This window comes from Heloderma suspectum, chromosome 15, assembly GCF_057233095.1.
Source record: "Heloderma suspectum isolate Gila_16-S chromosome 15, 16-S_ref, whole genome shotgun sequence".
NCBI classification, from domain to species: domain Eukaryota; kingdom Metazoa; phylum Chordata; class Lepidosauria; order Squamata; family Helodermatidae; genus Heloderma; species Heloderma suspectum.
Genome location: NC_139472.1, coordinates 8,060,917 through 8,073,094, shown reverse-complemented (window position 1 = coordinate 8,073,094; position 12,178 = coordinate 8,060,917). Strand labels below are relative to the sequence as shown.

Here is a 12,178-nt window from a genome sequence, read left to right as displayed (position 1 = left end):
TTTTCCGCCCTCCGTGCTTCCATGCTGGGTTTCTCGGTAGATGTTCCGAGGGAAGACATCGGGTTCCCGGCCTCCAGCCGTGCTCCGTTGGGGAGGCCATCACAGGGCAGGAGGGAGCATTTTAACTCCTACACTGCCCGCTATTTCTCTCCTGAACTAATTCTACTATAGCAGTGGCATTGCAATCCTACACATCTGGAGGGCACCAGAGTGGAGAAGCCTGTCCTAAAGGCTTCCTGGTCTGTTTTTGATTAAATCTGCCCCTCCCTTCCAGCTGGGCTCTGGAACCGAAACTAAGCCCAGCTGAGGGGAAAATAGTGTGGGTGGGAGACCCATTTGCAGAGGGGAATCTGCAGGCATGAATGGCATTACCCCCCCCACTCACCCACCGATACCCCCAAGACCCCCACACGTCCCTGTTCTCTCAGCAAACAGAGATTCACTGCATCGGCAGAGATGAGACCCAGAGACCCTCAGTCCAAACCCAGATTCTAACAGCCCAATCTCATGCCTTTTTCCTCAGGAGTCGCAGCGAGTCCAATTACATGTGCACAGCATTGGCGCCCTCCAGGTGTTTTGGCCTACAACTCCCATCAGCCCTAGCCAACATACTCTTTCTTTCTTTCTTTCTTTCTTTCTTTCTTTCTTTACATTTATATCCTGCCTTTTTTTCCACGTTAAGGAACCCAAGGCGGCGTACATAATCCTCCTCCTCTCCATTTCATCCTCACAACAACAACCCTGTGAGGTGGGTTGGGCTGAGAGTCTGTGACTGGCCCAAAGTCACCCAGTGAGCTTCCATAGCTGAGTGGGGACTAGAACCCAGATCTCCCAGCTCCCAGTCCAACACTCTCGCCACTACACCACACTGGCTCTCCGATGGTGAAGGATCATGGGAGTTGTAGGTCAAAACATCTGGGGGGCCATAAGTTGCCCACCCCTGGGAAGAACTGTACACCAGAGTCAGCACCAAGTGGTTTGGGTAAGCACCAGGGGGTTCTTCCAACCCATCCTAACTCCCTCCTCCAACCAACCTTCAGTGGAGGGTTCAGGACTGCTCTCTCACTCATCTTTTTCGCCCTTTCCTAAACAGCCCCAAATGTTTTATCCTAGCTTTCCCCAACCAAATGCTTTGGATTCTAGCTCCCAATCACCCCTGACTATTGGCCATGCTGTTTGGGGCTGATGGGAGTTGGAGGCCAAAACATCTGGAGGGATTTAGGTTGGGGGTGGCTGCTTGCCCTTTTCTTCACCTGGAAACTGCTCTAGCCCCACAATCACTGTGCTTAGCCTTTCTCAGTGCCCTGTGTATCTCCCCCCCACCTCCCCAACAGGACAAGCAAAACTTGAATTATGCAATGTAAAGAGAAAATCATAGAAATGTATTCAATTTGCTTAATTTAGATAGGTGGTGGTGATCAGTGTTCCTTGGTGCAGAATTTCAGCAACCTGGGAGCAGAATTTTATCTCTCCCTTCCTTCCCATGCAAACCACACACTTCTGGATGTAAAGTGTCTTGGGTGTAAATAAAAGATCAAGGGATGACACTGCTTCTGCCTCTTTTAAGCTCAAAGAAAAGGTTTCCCTACCCCACCACAAGCTGCGAGATACTGGCTGGGTTCACACATACTGCTAACCCATGGTTTGGGTGGTTTAATTCTGGGTTGTCATGTTGTGGAAATCCGGATGTGCTAACAAACCCTGATTTGTTAACCACAAATGACCCAGAAAGGGAACCTATGCTTTGTTGGTTTGTGAACTCAGAACCATGGGTTGTCGTTATGTGTGAACTCAGAACCGTGGGTTGTTCATGAGTTGTTTCAGCAGGCTACAGAGGCAGCCAGCAAGAGCAGTAAAAAAACAAACAGCCACTCTACATGCTAGCACCACAACACTGCAAAGGCATTGGGGATACAGGGACGGAGTGGGCGAAGGAGGAGGGAATCAAACAAGCCAGGGATAGAGAAAACAAATCATGGTTTGTTTGATTGTCTGCCAGACAAATCGTGGGTAGGGCAACAAACCAGGGGTTAAACCAGCAGTAGGCAAGCTGTTTGATAGGCAAACATTTTGAGCTGTGGGCACATTTGGCAATTTGAGAAACTGTCCTGGGCACCACCACAAAATGGCTGCCAGGGGAGGTGTGCCAAGGGACAAGGAACCTGCCCAAAAGACTGTGTAGAGGGCAGAGGTGTGATCTGCACCCCAACACACTAAGCAACTCCTTTTTACCCAATGTTTTCAGCACCAACAGAAATCTGGTTCACGCCAATCCCAGCTGCTGGTAAGAAAATACGTTGTGGTTGTTTTAAGTGGAAGGGGGAGGGCACCTTGGTGGGTGCCAGGAAAGGAGTTCGGGTGTGCATTGGTGCCTGCAGGCACTACACTGCCTACCTCTGGGTTAAATAAAGTGTTACGTGTGAACTAGGTCACACCTTGTCCCTCTTTTCTACAGCCAAATGGTTTAAGTGCCATGTCAACCTAAGAAAAAGAAAAGAAAGAAGACGAAAGCTCTGTTCAGATTCTACAGTTACTCGAAGAACGGAGCGGAGAACGTGGAGGAAATAGAAAGGCAGCCAGGAAGGGGAGGCTGGCCAAGAGAGGGGAGGCACGGCAGTGTCCCCGAGCATCTGGACTCAAGGAGAAGCTGATCCCACGCCAAGAATGACAAACGCAGCCGTAAACGGCATTGGAGCGAGGTGCTGACACTCTGCGAACACACAAGGTTACAGTTCCCATTGCGGAGCAGCGAGGCAAATTTTAATGGGCCAAAACCGACAGCAGGGAAATGAGAGGCCAAAATTAAAAATAATAATAATAATAATCATAGATTACGGCTCTCTCCCTGCACCCCCCGCCCGCCTCAGTCCATTTCCCACTGCTGCGGACAAAGGCACTGCCTCCTTTAGCAAAGATGATCATTTAGATCGCAGAGGTTACTCCAAGGGGACTGGGTGGCTTGCAATGAATTACAGCCATGGTTTAGTGGCGGGTTTTGTTTTGTTTTTTGGCTAGTTTAATAAATGGCTATGATTAAGTTTCTAGCCCTCATGGTCATTGTCACAAGCTTGGAACAGTAATTGCAATGTCTCCGAAAGATGGGGATAAAAGGATAAGCTGATGGCTTCAAGTACCCAAGAGGGAAGTTACACCTCAGAGCTCCCCATCCCTCAAAGACCTGTTCCTATTCATATGCCCTAAGGGATTCCTTTCTTATTATGGCTAACCATATTGACAGGCCTACCCCCCGTGATTCTGTCTCATTGTTTCAAAAGAAGAAAAAGAGACAGACAGACGTTTGAAAGCCACTGTCATGTTCTTTGGCAAAGAACCCCATTCAGTTATTTGTGCAACTTGACGTTGTCTGGGGACAACAAAGAGAAGGACTCAGTTAGCTCTGGGACCCATCAGTCTCGCCAGCAGCCAGGGCCAGAGAAGGTCATACCTTTCCTTATTTTAAGAAAGCGTTGTTTTACAGCTAAATTTGGCCTTTTTAGGCCACCGTTGTGGTTTGTTGCCGAAATTCGGCAGCAAACTGCCAATCTGTTTGGATGCTGTTTCTGCCCCCACAGCAAATTTGGCAGCTGCCGGGGGGGGGGGGAGCAAGAGCAGGCCAGTGGGGGCTACATATGGGCTACAGTCCACATTTTGCCCACCCCGATGTACGAGAAGCACTCAACGAACCAAATTCCAAGCATTCGTACTTCAGGGGTAATACAAAGACCAAAAGACCAACAAGTCAGGCACAACTGGGGAGCAGAATGGCCAATTTGTTGAAGGTCTCTACAGATGCTCAGCTGGAAGTCCTGATGACACCTAAGCAAAAATGGAGAGGCTATGGGAGAGTAAGCAAAAAAAATTAATTAGAAAGGAAGCACCCCCCTCAACACCTCTTGCATCCTCTCAAAATGAGCTCCACCATACCCCCGTATGCATGGAAGTTCACCATCATGAGATCAGATTATATTTCAGGGACACCGTTTTTTCTTTTCGTGTGCTTCATGTTGCCCCTCCCCCGCTTTTCCCCATGAATTATTTTTTTATTTTATATCTATGTCTATATATAGATATATAGCTGCTATGCGTTTCTCTTTCCTCCGAGCAATTATGCAGCAGTATATAAAGAGCAGGGGGAGATGATGTTAATTAAACAGAAGGTAATTTCTGTCAGCCCGCAGGGCGGGGGGCAGGGAAGGGGTGGAGGGAGAACGAGCCAGGCCTTGCTCCCTGGAAAAAAAAAACTCTCACTGCAAAAGCGCAGGTATTAGCGTCAGCAAGAAACGGTCTAATTTATTTTTTGAAATAATAATCAAAGTTTTTAAAAGGTTCTGGCTGAGAGCACAGCCTGAAGGCATGCAACATGGTAAAGCTATGACAATCTGAAGGGAGTCCAGCTTTGGGACACTGCTCCAAACTCCCCCAAATTCTGTCACACTCTAGGGAGGGACCGTAGGGTCCCAGGTTCAATCCCTGTCATCTCCAGGAAGGGCTGGGAAAGACCCCCAGAGAGGTGGCACTTGTGGGCACCAGGCTGCCTCCTCCTGGAATAGAGAATACTGTGCAATGGTGAAATGGACCGAGTTGAATTTTGCTGGCATCTCCAGTTCAAGGGGCCATAGCTCAATGGGAGAGCCCCTGTTTTGCACACACAGGGTCCCTGATACAATCCCTGGCATCTCCAGGTAGGCCAGAAAAAAATCCTGCCTGAAACAAACCTTGGAGAGCTGCTGCTGCCAGTCAGTGTCGACAATAGTGGGCTAGATGGACCAAGGGGCTGACCTACTATGGCAGCTTAAATCAGCTCTTAATTCAGAACCATAAGGACTGGAGTCTTAACCTTTCTTTTTAGGGGAAGGCCCACACAGTTCAGTGGTAGAGCATATTCTTTGCATGCAGAAGGTTGCAGGTTCAGTCTCCCAGCATCTCCAAGTAGGACAGGAAAAGTCCTGCCTGAAACACTGAACAGCCACTGCTGACAGTCAGTGTTGACAACACTGGGCCAGATGACTCAGAAAAAGCAGCTTCCTCTCTTCAGGGAAATGTCATAACTCAGTGGTGGGGCCCCTGCTTTGCATCAAAAAAGTCCTATGTTCAAATCCTGCCATCTTCAGGTTGTTTTTTTAAGGTTAAGGAAGCAGGTGATGGGAAGGCAAGCTTCTACTAGACCAGGCTTCCCCAATTTGGTGCCCTTTGGATTTTGGGACTACTACTCCCAGCATTCCGGACCATGCTGGCTGGGGCTGATGGGAGGTCCCCCCCACCAATTTTTTATTGTGAATTTTAACAAAACAAACCAAAAACATTAAACCAAAATAATAATAATAATAATAATAATAAACAAAAAATACAACATATTCTAACTATCCTCAGTTTCAAATATTACAATATTCAAAAAGAAAAAAACAGGAAAACAAAAATAGGTTACACCTAAACTTCAGTGAAAGCAGACCAAATATCCACATATAAGTCCATCTGCAAGTTACGCCTATATATTCCACTCTTTCAAATGTTGCTAAGTCTTCAGTCCATTATGTTATAGGTGGTGAGCTTTTATCCAATATCGTAATATCAGTCTTTTAGCTTTTCTGTGAACTGCCCAGATAGCTTCAGCTATTGGGCGGTATAGAAATAAAATAAATAAATATATATATAAAATTAGCAACCAAAAGGGCGCGAAAAATCCATTTACGCTGACCATGTGTTACATTCCAAGAAGCAGGTAAGTAATTTAAAAGAGCATTTATATCAGTAAATATTAAAGAGCTTTCCAATACAAAATGTATCTGTATAATAACTTCCTCCCAAAAGGAGGCAACCATTGGGCACTTCCAAAACGTATGAATAAGAGAAGCATTGACTGCATCACACCTCCAACAATAAGCTGAATTTGACAAGCCTTTATTAAGAAGATGTTGTGGCATCCAACAGACCCGAAACAAAAGTTTTTGCTGAATAAGGCATAACCGAAGATCCACTGAAATGTCTGATACAGATGCCAAGGCAACAGTCCATTGATTAAACAAAATAGGACATTCAAATCCCCTGTTCCATTCCTGCTGTAAACCACTTGTATCATATTTATTTATTGATAATAAATGTCTGTAGACATGAAGCGTAGGTCGATATATCTGATCAGCTTCAATAAGTATTTCCAATAGCAAAGGAGACTCCAAGGCAATAAAAGCAGCAGGACCGAATCCAGATACCAACAAATGTTTCAATTGCAAGCCCTGCCATTTCGCTGTAGCAGGCAAATCAAATCGATCTCGCAAAGTTGAATATAACAAAAACTCATCATCAACCCCCACTAACCGATGCAGGGTAAAGATCATTTTATCTGCCCAGGTCCGCCATTAAAATATTTTCTTACCAATTCTTAAAGCTGGATTTCCCCATAAATTTAGTTTAGCATGTGAAAATGGATCAAACTGTAATTGACGTGACATTATCCGTCAAACTTCTCTGACAAAATTGTGGGAGGACCTCTGTCTACCTTGATATGCGGAGAACCTAATGTCATCCATTTAAAGAGAGTCTCCGGACAAGATGATTCAACACTGACCAAGGTGCAAAATCTAATCTGAGTGGAAAAGACCAAAATTTAGTAGAGGTCAGCAAATAGGCCCGATGGTACATCGTTAGATCTAGAAAACTGAACCCGCCTTCATTAACTGGAAGTTGCATCCTTTTTATTTATTTCATTTCTGTACCACCCAATAGCCGAAGCTCTCTGGGCAGTTCACAAAAAATTAAAACCCAAAAGTACACAGTAAAACAATACAAAAATATGGAAGCATTAAAACCACAATATAACAACACAACCAGAATAAAACCTAGCAGGAATGCAGAGATTTAAAATACAGATTTAAAACAGCAAAGCTAAAAGACTAGAAAGCTAAAATACCTTTTTAGAGATATTCTTTGTGGAGAGGAACCCCAGAAAAATTTACAAAAGAAAGCATTACGTTTTTGGAAATATTTGCCAGGTATAAGTAGGGGCTGATGGGAGTTGAAGTCCAAAACATCTGGAGGGCACTGGGGAGCCGGGCATTAGACAAGACTGGGCTAGAAACGTAAAACAGTCCAAACTAGTATAAGGTGGGTTCCACTGATCCTATGGGTACTCTGAATTTCCCCTTCCAAGGGTTTCCTGATGGAGGACCTCTCCTGGCATGAACCAACCCATACACTACGCTCATTGTGTAAGGCCCGCCTCCAAGTGCCTCCTCCAAGGGAGGCTTGGAAGGTGGCAATAAGGAAGAGGGCCTTCTTGGTGGCAGCCCCTCAATTATGGAACGAACTCCCCAGTGAGGCCCGCCTGGGGCCAACATTGTTATCTTTTCGGTGCCAAGTTAAGACCTTCCTCTACTTCCAGGCATTTGGCAGCATAGGATAGATTTTTAATCAGGTCATGGGATAATGCTTGGATACGCGTGTCTGTATGTGTGTCTGGTCTGTTTCTATGTTTGTAGCTAAAATGTTTTTATATTATGCCTAACACTGTATTATTATTTTAGTTATGACTGACTGTTCAAAGTTGTTTTTAGTTATATGTTTGTGTATATTGTCCATGTGCTTTTATGTAAATAGCTTTTAAACTTTGTATGTTGTATTTTGATGTTTTAACTTCTGTAAACCACCCACAGCGCTTCGGCTATGGGACGGTATAAAAATGTAAATACTACTACTAATAATAATAATAATTTACTACTATTATTACTACATTTCCATACTGGCCCATAGCGGAGGTTTTCTGGGCAGTTTACAAAGATTTTTAAGGTTTTTAATCTTTGTAAAACACCCAGAGAGCTTTGGCTATTGGGCAGTATATAAATGTAATAAATGAAATGAAATGAAATCACTAAGGGTAAGGGGCTCACTTAAGGTAAGTGAGCCCCTTACTTAAGGTAAGTGAGCCCTCAGGTAAGGTGTCCTGGGGTGGGTGTCCTGTGGCAGCCTTTATCTGCATTTCCAAGGCTGGTTCAGAACGGTCTCGTTCTGTTGCTTTCGCAACCATAAATATACAATGCCGTTCCAATATATGAACTCCCCCTGCTGCCCCCCAACACACATACGCCTGCCACAACGACGGGGATTTTGCTAAAGAAATAAACCTCCATAGAGCCAAAATCAAGCGAAACAGCTCACGTTTTAGGGACAGGGGAAACCTTCGGCACAAAACCTATGCAGGGGGATCCCCCATGAGTTCACACATCTGTTTTTAGCTCACACGTTCTCCCCTTTCTACATTCGTAATGACGACTGATGCACGGAAGGCTATCATAATACATGTGGCAAGAGAGCAACCTTGTTAAGGTTCTATAATTTCAAATATAATTTTAAATAAATAAATTTTAAAAATGCAAAGTAAGCAGAAATGTCAGTGAGCTTATACCATCCCCTGGAATCAACACCAGATGAAGGGAAGTCAAGAAAGCAGAAAGAATCAAAAGGTACTCCCGGGTAATATTCTAGCAGGAGTAAGGCTGCTGCCTTATGGGTAAAGGGAACAATCCACAGCCATCATCAATTGACGATTAGAGTAGATAAATTTCACATAGGGTAACTGTCAGGGTTCCCCTTATGACCTGGGCCCCCTGAGGAACTCCTTAAGGATCTCTTGCCTCCTTAAGAGTCCCACCTTCCTTCTTTTAAACTTCCCCTTCCCAATAACGTGGGGTTTAGGCTGTAGACGTGGGGTGACTGACACTCTAGACACAGGGTTTAACCACAACAGTTTACTGGTAAATTAAAGCAAGCAAATCACAACTAAAGGTATTTACACAATAGAGCTGAGTGATACAAAATGCATTAAAAGAAAATAAAAGTTGCAAAATGCAAGTTCCTTCACCCTAGCTGCACTTAAACTTTTCCAGGGTGCTTCTTCCTGCTCCCTCTTCAGGCTCTGGTCTCCCTGACTCTGCTCTTACTGGCTCTCTCATTCTCTTTATATACCCTCCTCCCTCAAAGCCAAAAGTACTGCTCCAAACCTGAAGGAATTAAACTTAACTTGGGAAATGAAACTGAAACTTAACCGGGGAAATGAAACAACTCCTCTGAGGGATACCCCCGCCCAACAACAACTTCAGGCCTCTAAGCCTGACCCTTTTCCCCTTTGCCTCTGTAGGCTTCAAACTGTCACAGTAATAATTCCAAAATTTGTAAGTTTTAAAATGGAGAAGCCATGGAGGCCTAATGACTTTATTTAGCAGTATGCTGGGAAAAATCTTGTCAATGTCATAAACCCTACATTTCTAAAAGCTTACCCTGTATAAATATGTTATTGACATACAGTGTACTAGTAAGTGTTTTTGCTTATGGATGTCAGTTGATTATTTTAATTATCTACGTCAGTCCTCCCCAACTTATTTATTTATTTATTTATTTATTTCATTTCTATACCACCCAATAGCCGAAGCTCTCTGGGCGGTTCACAAAAATTAAAACCAAACAACACACAATAAAACAATTTAAAATATATAGAACATTAAAACCACAATATAACAATACAACTACAATAAAACCTAGCAGCAATGCAGGAGTTTAAAATACAGACTTAAAACAGCAAAGCTAAACATTTAGAAAGCTAAAATGCCTGGGAAAATAAAAAGGTCTTCACCTGGCGCCGAAAGGAATACAATGTAGGCGCCAGGCGAACCTCACTAGGGAGCTCATTCCAGAGCCGGGGTGCCACAGCAGAAAAAGCCCTCCTCCGAGTAGCCACCCGCCTCACTTCCTTTGGCAAGGGCTCACGGAGAAGGGCCACTGATGATGATCTTATGGTCTGGGCAGGCACATATGGGAGGAGGCGATCCTTCAGGTAACCTGGCCCCAAGCCGTTAAGGGCTTTGAATGTTAACACCAGCACTTTGAATTGGGCCCGGAAATGGACTGGCAGCCAGTGCAGCTGGAAAAGTACTGGCGTAATATGAGCTCCCAGGCCAGTCCCTGTTAACAATCTTGCTGCCCTATTTTGGACCAGCTGAAGTTTCCGGACCGTTTTCAAAGGCAGCCCCATGTATAACACATTGCAGTAATCCAGACAAGAAGTTATCAGAGCATGGATAACTGTAGCTAGGCTATCTCTGTCCAGATAAAGGCATAGTTGGTATACCAGCCTAAGCTGATAAAAATTGCTCCGTGCCACTGAATTCACCTGTGCCTCAAGTGACAGTTCTGGATCCAAGAGCACCCCCAAACTACGAACCTGATCCTTTAGGGGGAGTGCAACCCCCTCCAGAACAGGTTGAATATCACCTAGCCAGGCAGATGAACCACCCACTAACAGTACCTCCGTCTTGTCTGGATTGAGTTTCAGTTTATTGGCCCTCATCCAGTCCATTACCGTGCCCAGGCACTGATTCAGAACAGCCACTGCCTCACCTGGTTTTGATGAGAAAGAGAGGTAGAGCTGGGTGTCATCTGCATATTGATGGCACCTCAGCCCACACCTCCGGATAACCTCCCCCAGCGGTTTCATGTAGATGTCAAACAGCATGGGGGATAAAATAGACTTCCGCAGCTGTTTTGGACAACACCCCAAATTCCTGACCACTGGCCATGCTGGTGGGACTGATGGCAGATGAAGTCCAAAACATCTGGAGGCATCACATTAAGGCTGATCTACATCAATGTTGCATTTGGTGGCGTGTGTGTGTGTGTGTGTGTAAACGTGTACCAGCAGTGCAGAGACCCCTTCGCCAGGACGCGACCTTTATTATCTCAGTTCAACACACACACAACCCACTTCAATAGCATCTTTATTTATGTGTCGAGACCCTTTGCTAATAAGTATTGATCACTGGAACATGTCCCACACCTCGAACGGAAAATCTCCCATCCAGGGCAGGCTAGTCTTTCAAGGGAAGCAACGTGGTCCAAGATGACCCTCAACTCAACCCTGGAAAGATAGTTAAAGGTCAATGTTCAGGGGTCACTGACAGAACACAACACGCTGTTTTAGGCCCCACTGTCCAAATACTAAGCAGTTGCTCCTTGGGAGGAACAACCAAGCTGGCGCTGCTCACGAGAACAACTTGCAAAAACAAACAAAACATTCCGAGTCAAATCCCGCAAAAGGGAAGTTAAGACTTTTTGATCACCCTCCAATGGAGTTCTTTGAAGTACTGGCCATTGCATAGGGCAGTGAGAGATAGATTTTTATCCTGTTTTCTTTCTTGTCCTCAGTTGCCAGATTTCGAGAACTCTGTATGTTTTGGGCTGATCAGAACACGTAGGTTACGAACCAAGTTTTGTTATTTGCAACAGCTGCTTTCAAACTTAGACAGAATTATGCATATTTGTTAGTGGTGGAGATTATATGATTTGAACCTTTGTTGTGGATTTGGCTTGGGGTTTCCCCCCTTCTTCTCTTCTGTTTTGCAGTGACCTTTGTTTTTAAGTGAATAAAGACTGATTGATGACTGATTGATTGACTCACCAAAGCTTCACGAGACGTTCCATTCTCAGTTCCAGGAGAAGAGCCGATCTGTGGAAAGAAAGAGCAAGGTTAGAGTGCCACCCGATGGTCACCTCTAAGCAAGCTTGGCTGCTACAGCCCCACATGGTGCAGAGACAGGACCATAATTCAGCACTACAGCGCATGCTTAGCACGGAGAAGCTCCCCAGTATCTCAATTTAAAATGGCTCAGGGAGAAGATGATAGGAAATATCTCTGCCTGTGTGCCTGGAGAGCAGAAAATACTAGGCTACATAAATAAAAAACAGTCTGACCTGGTAGAAACCAGCTTTCTGTGTTCCTAGAACAGAGGGCTCCAACATGCCCACAAACACTTCTCTAGGCCAATCTCCCTGCCCCTCCTAATTTTTACTTCTTAACATTTTAAAATATATATGCATATATTATTGTTTCTAACTGGGAGCCTGGCCTGCTGCAAAGCAAAGGGCTGCCCTCCAGCGCCATCTCTATTTAGGTCCCAAAGAGTGGTTTTGTATTTTGGAGCTCAGATCCCCCACCTCTGCCTTGTATTTCGGTTCTTGATCAAGTTGCTTTTCTTTTAGCCACATCAGTTTGGCTGCTGGCAAATTAGTGTTTTGTGAGCAGCCATGTCGATAATGGCAGCCATTTTATGAATGGCTAAGCCCCGCCCCTACAGTGGCCATTTTGTGAGAGCATCCACAACACACTCTCAAAATTCCAGATGTGCTCACTGTTCCC

At 44.9% G+C, this 12,178-nt stretch overlaps 1 protein-coding gene across 1 annotated transcript in view; it reads right to left on the bottom strand.

Moving 5' to 3' along the window:
* The window catches only part of PEX14 (peroxisomal biogenesis factor 14), a 154,612-nt gene that overhangs the window by 127,685 nt on the left and 14,749 nt on the right, over window positions 1-12,178 (bottom strand). Inside the window, exon 2 of the mRNA XM_084822256.1 lies at window positions 11,441-11,488. Coding sequence (XP_084678382.1) covers window positions 11,441-11,488 — 48 coding nt within the window. The remainder of the gene's footprint in view (window positions 1-11,440; window positions 11,489-12,178) is intronic.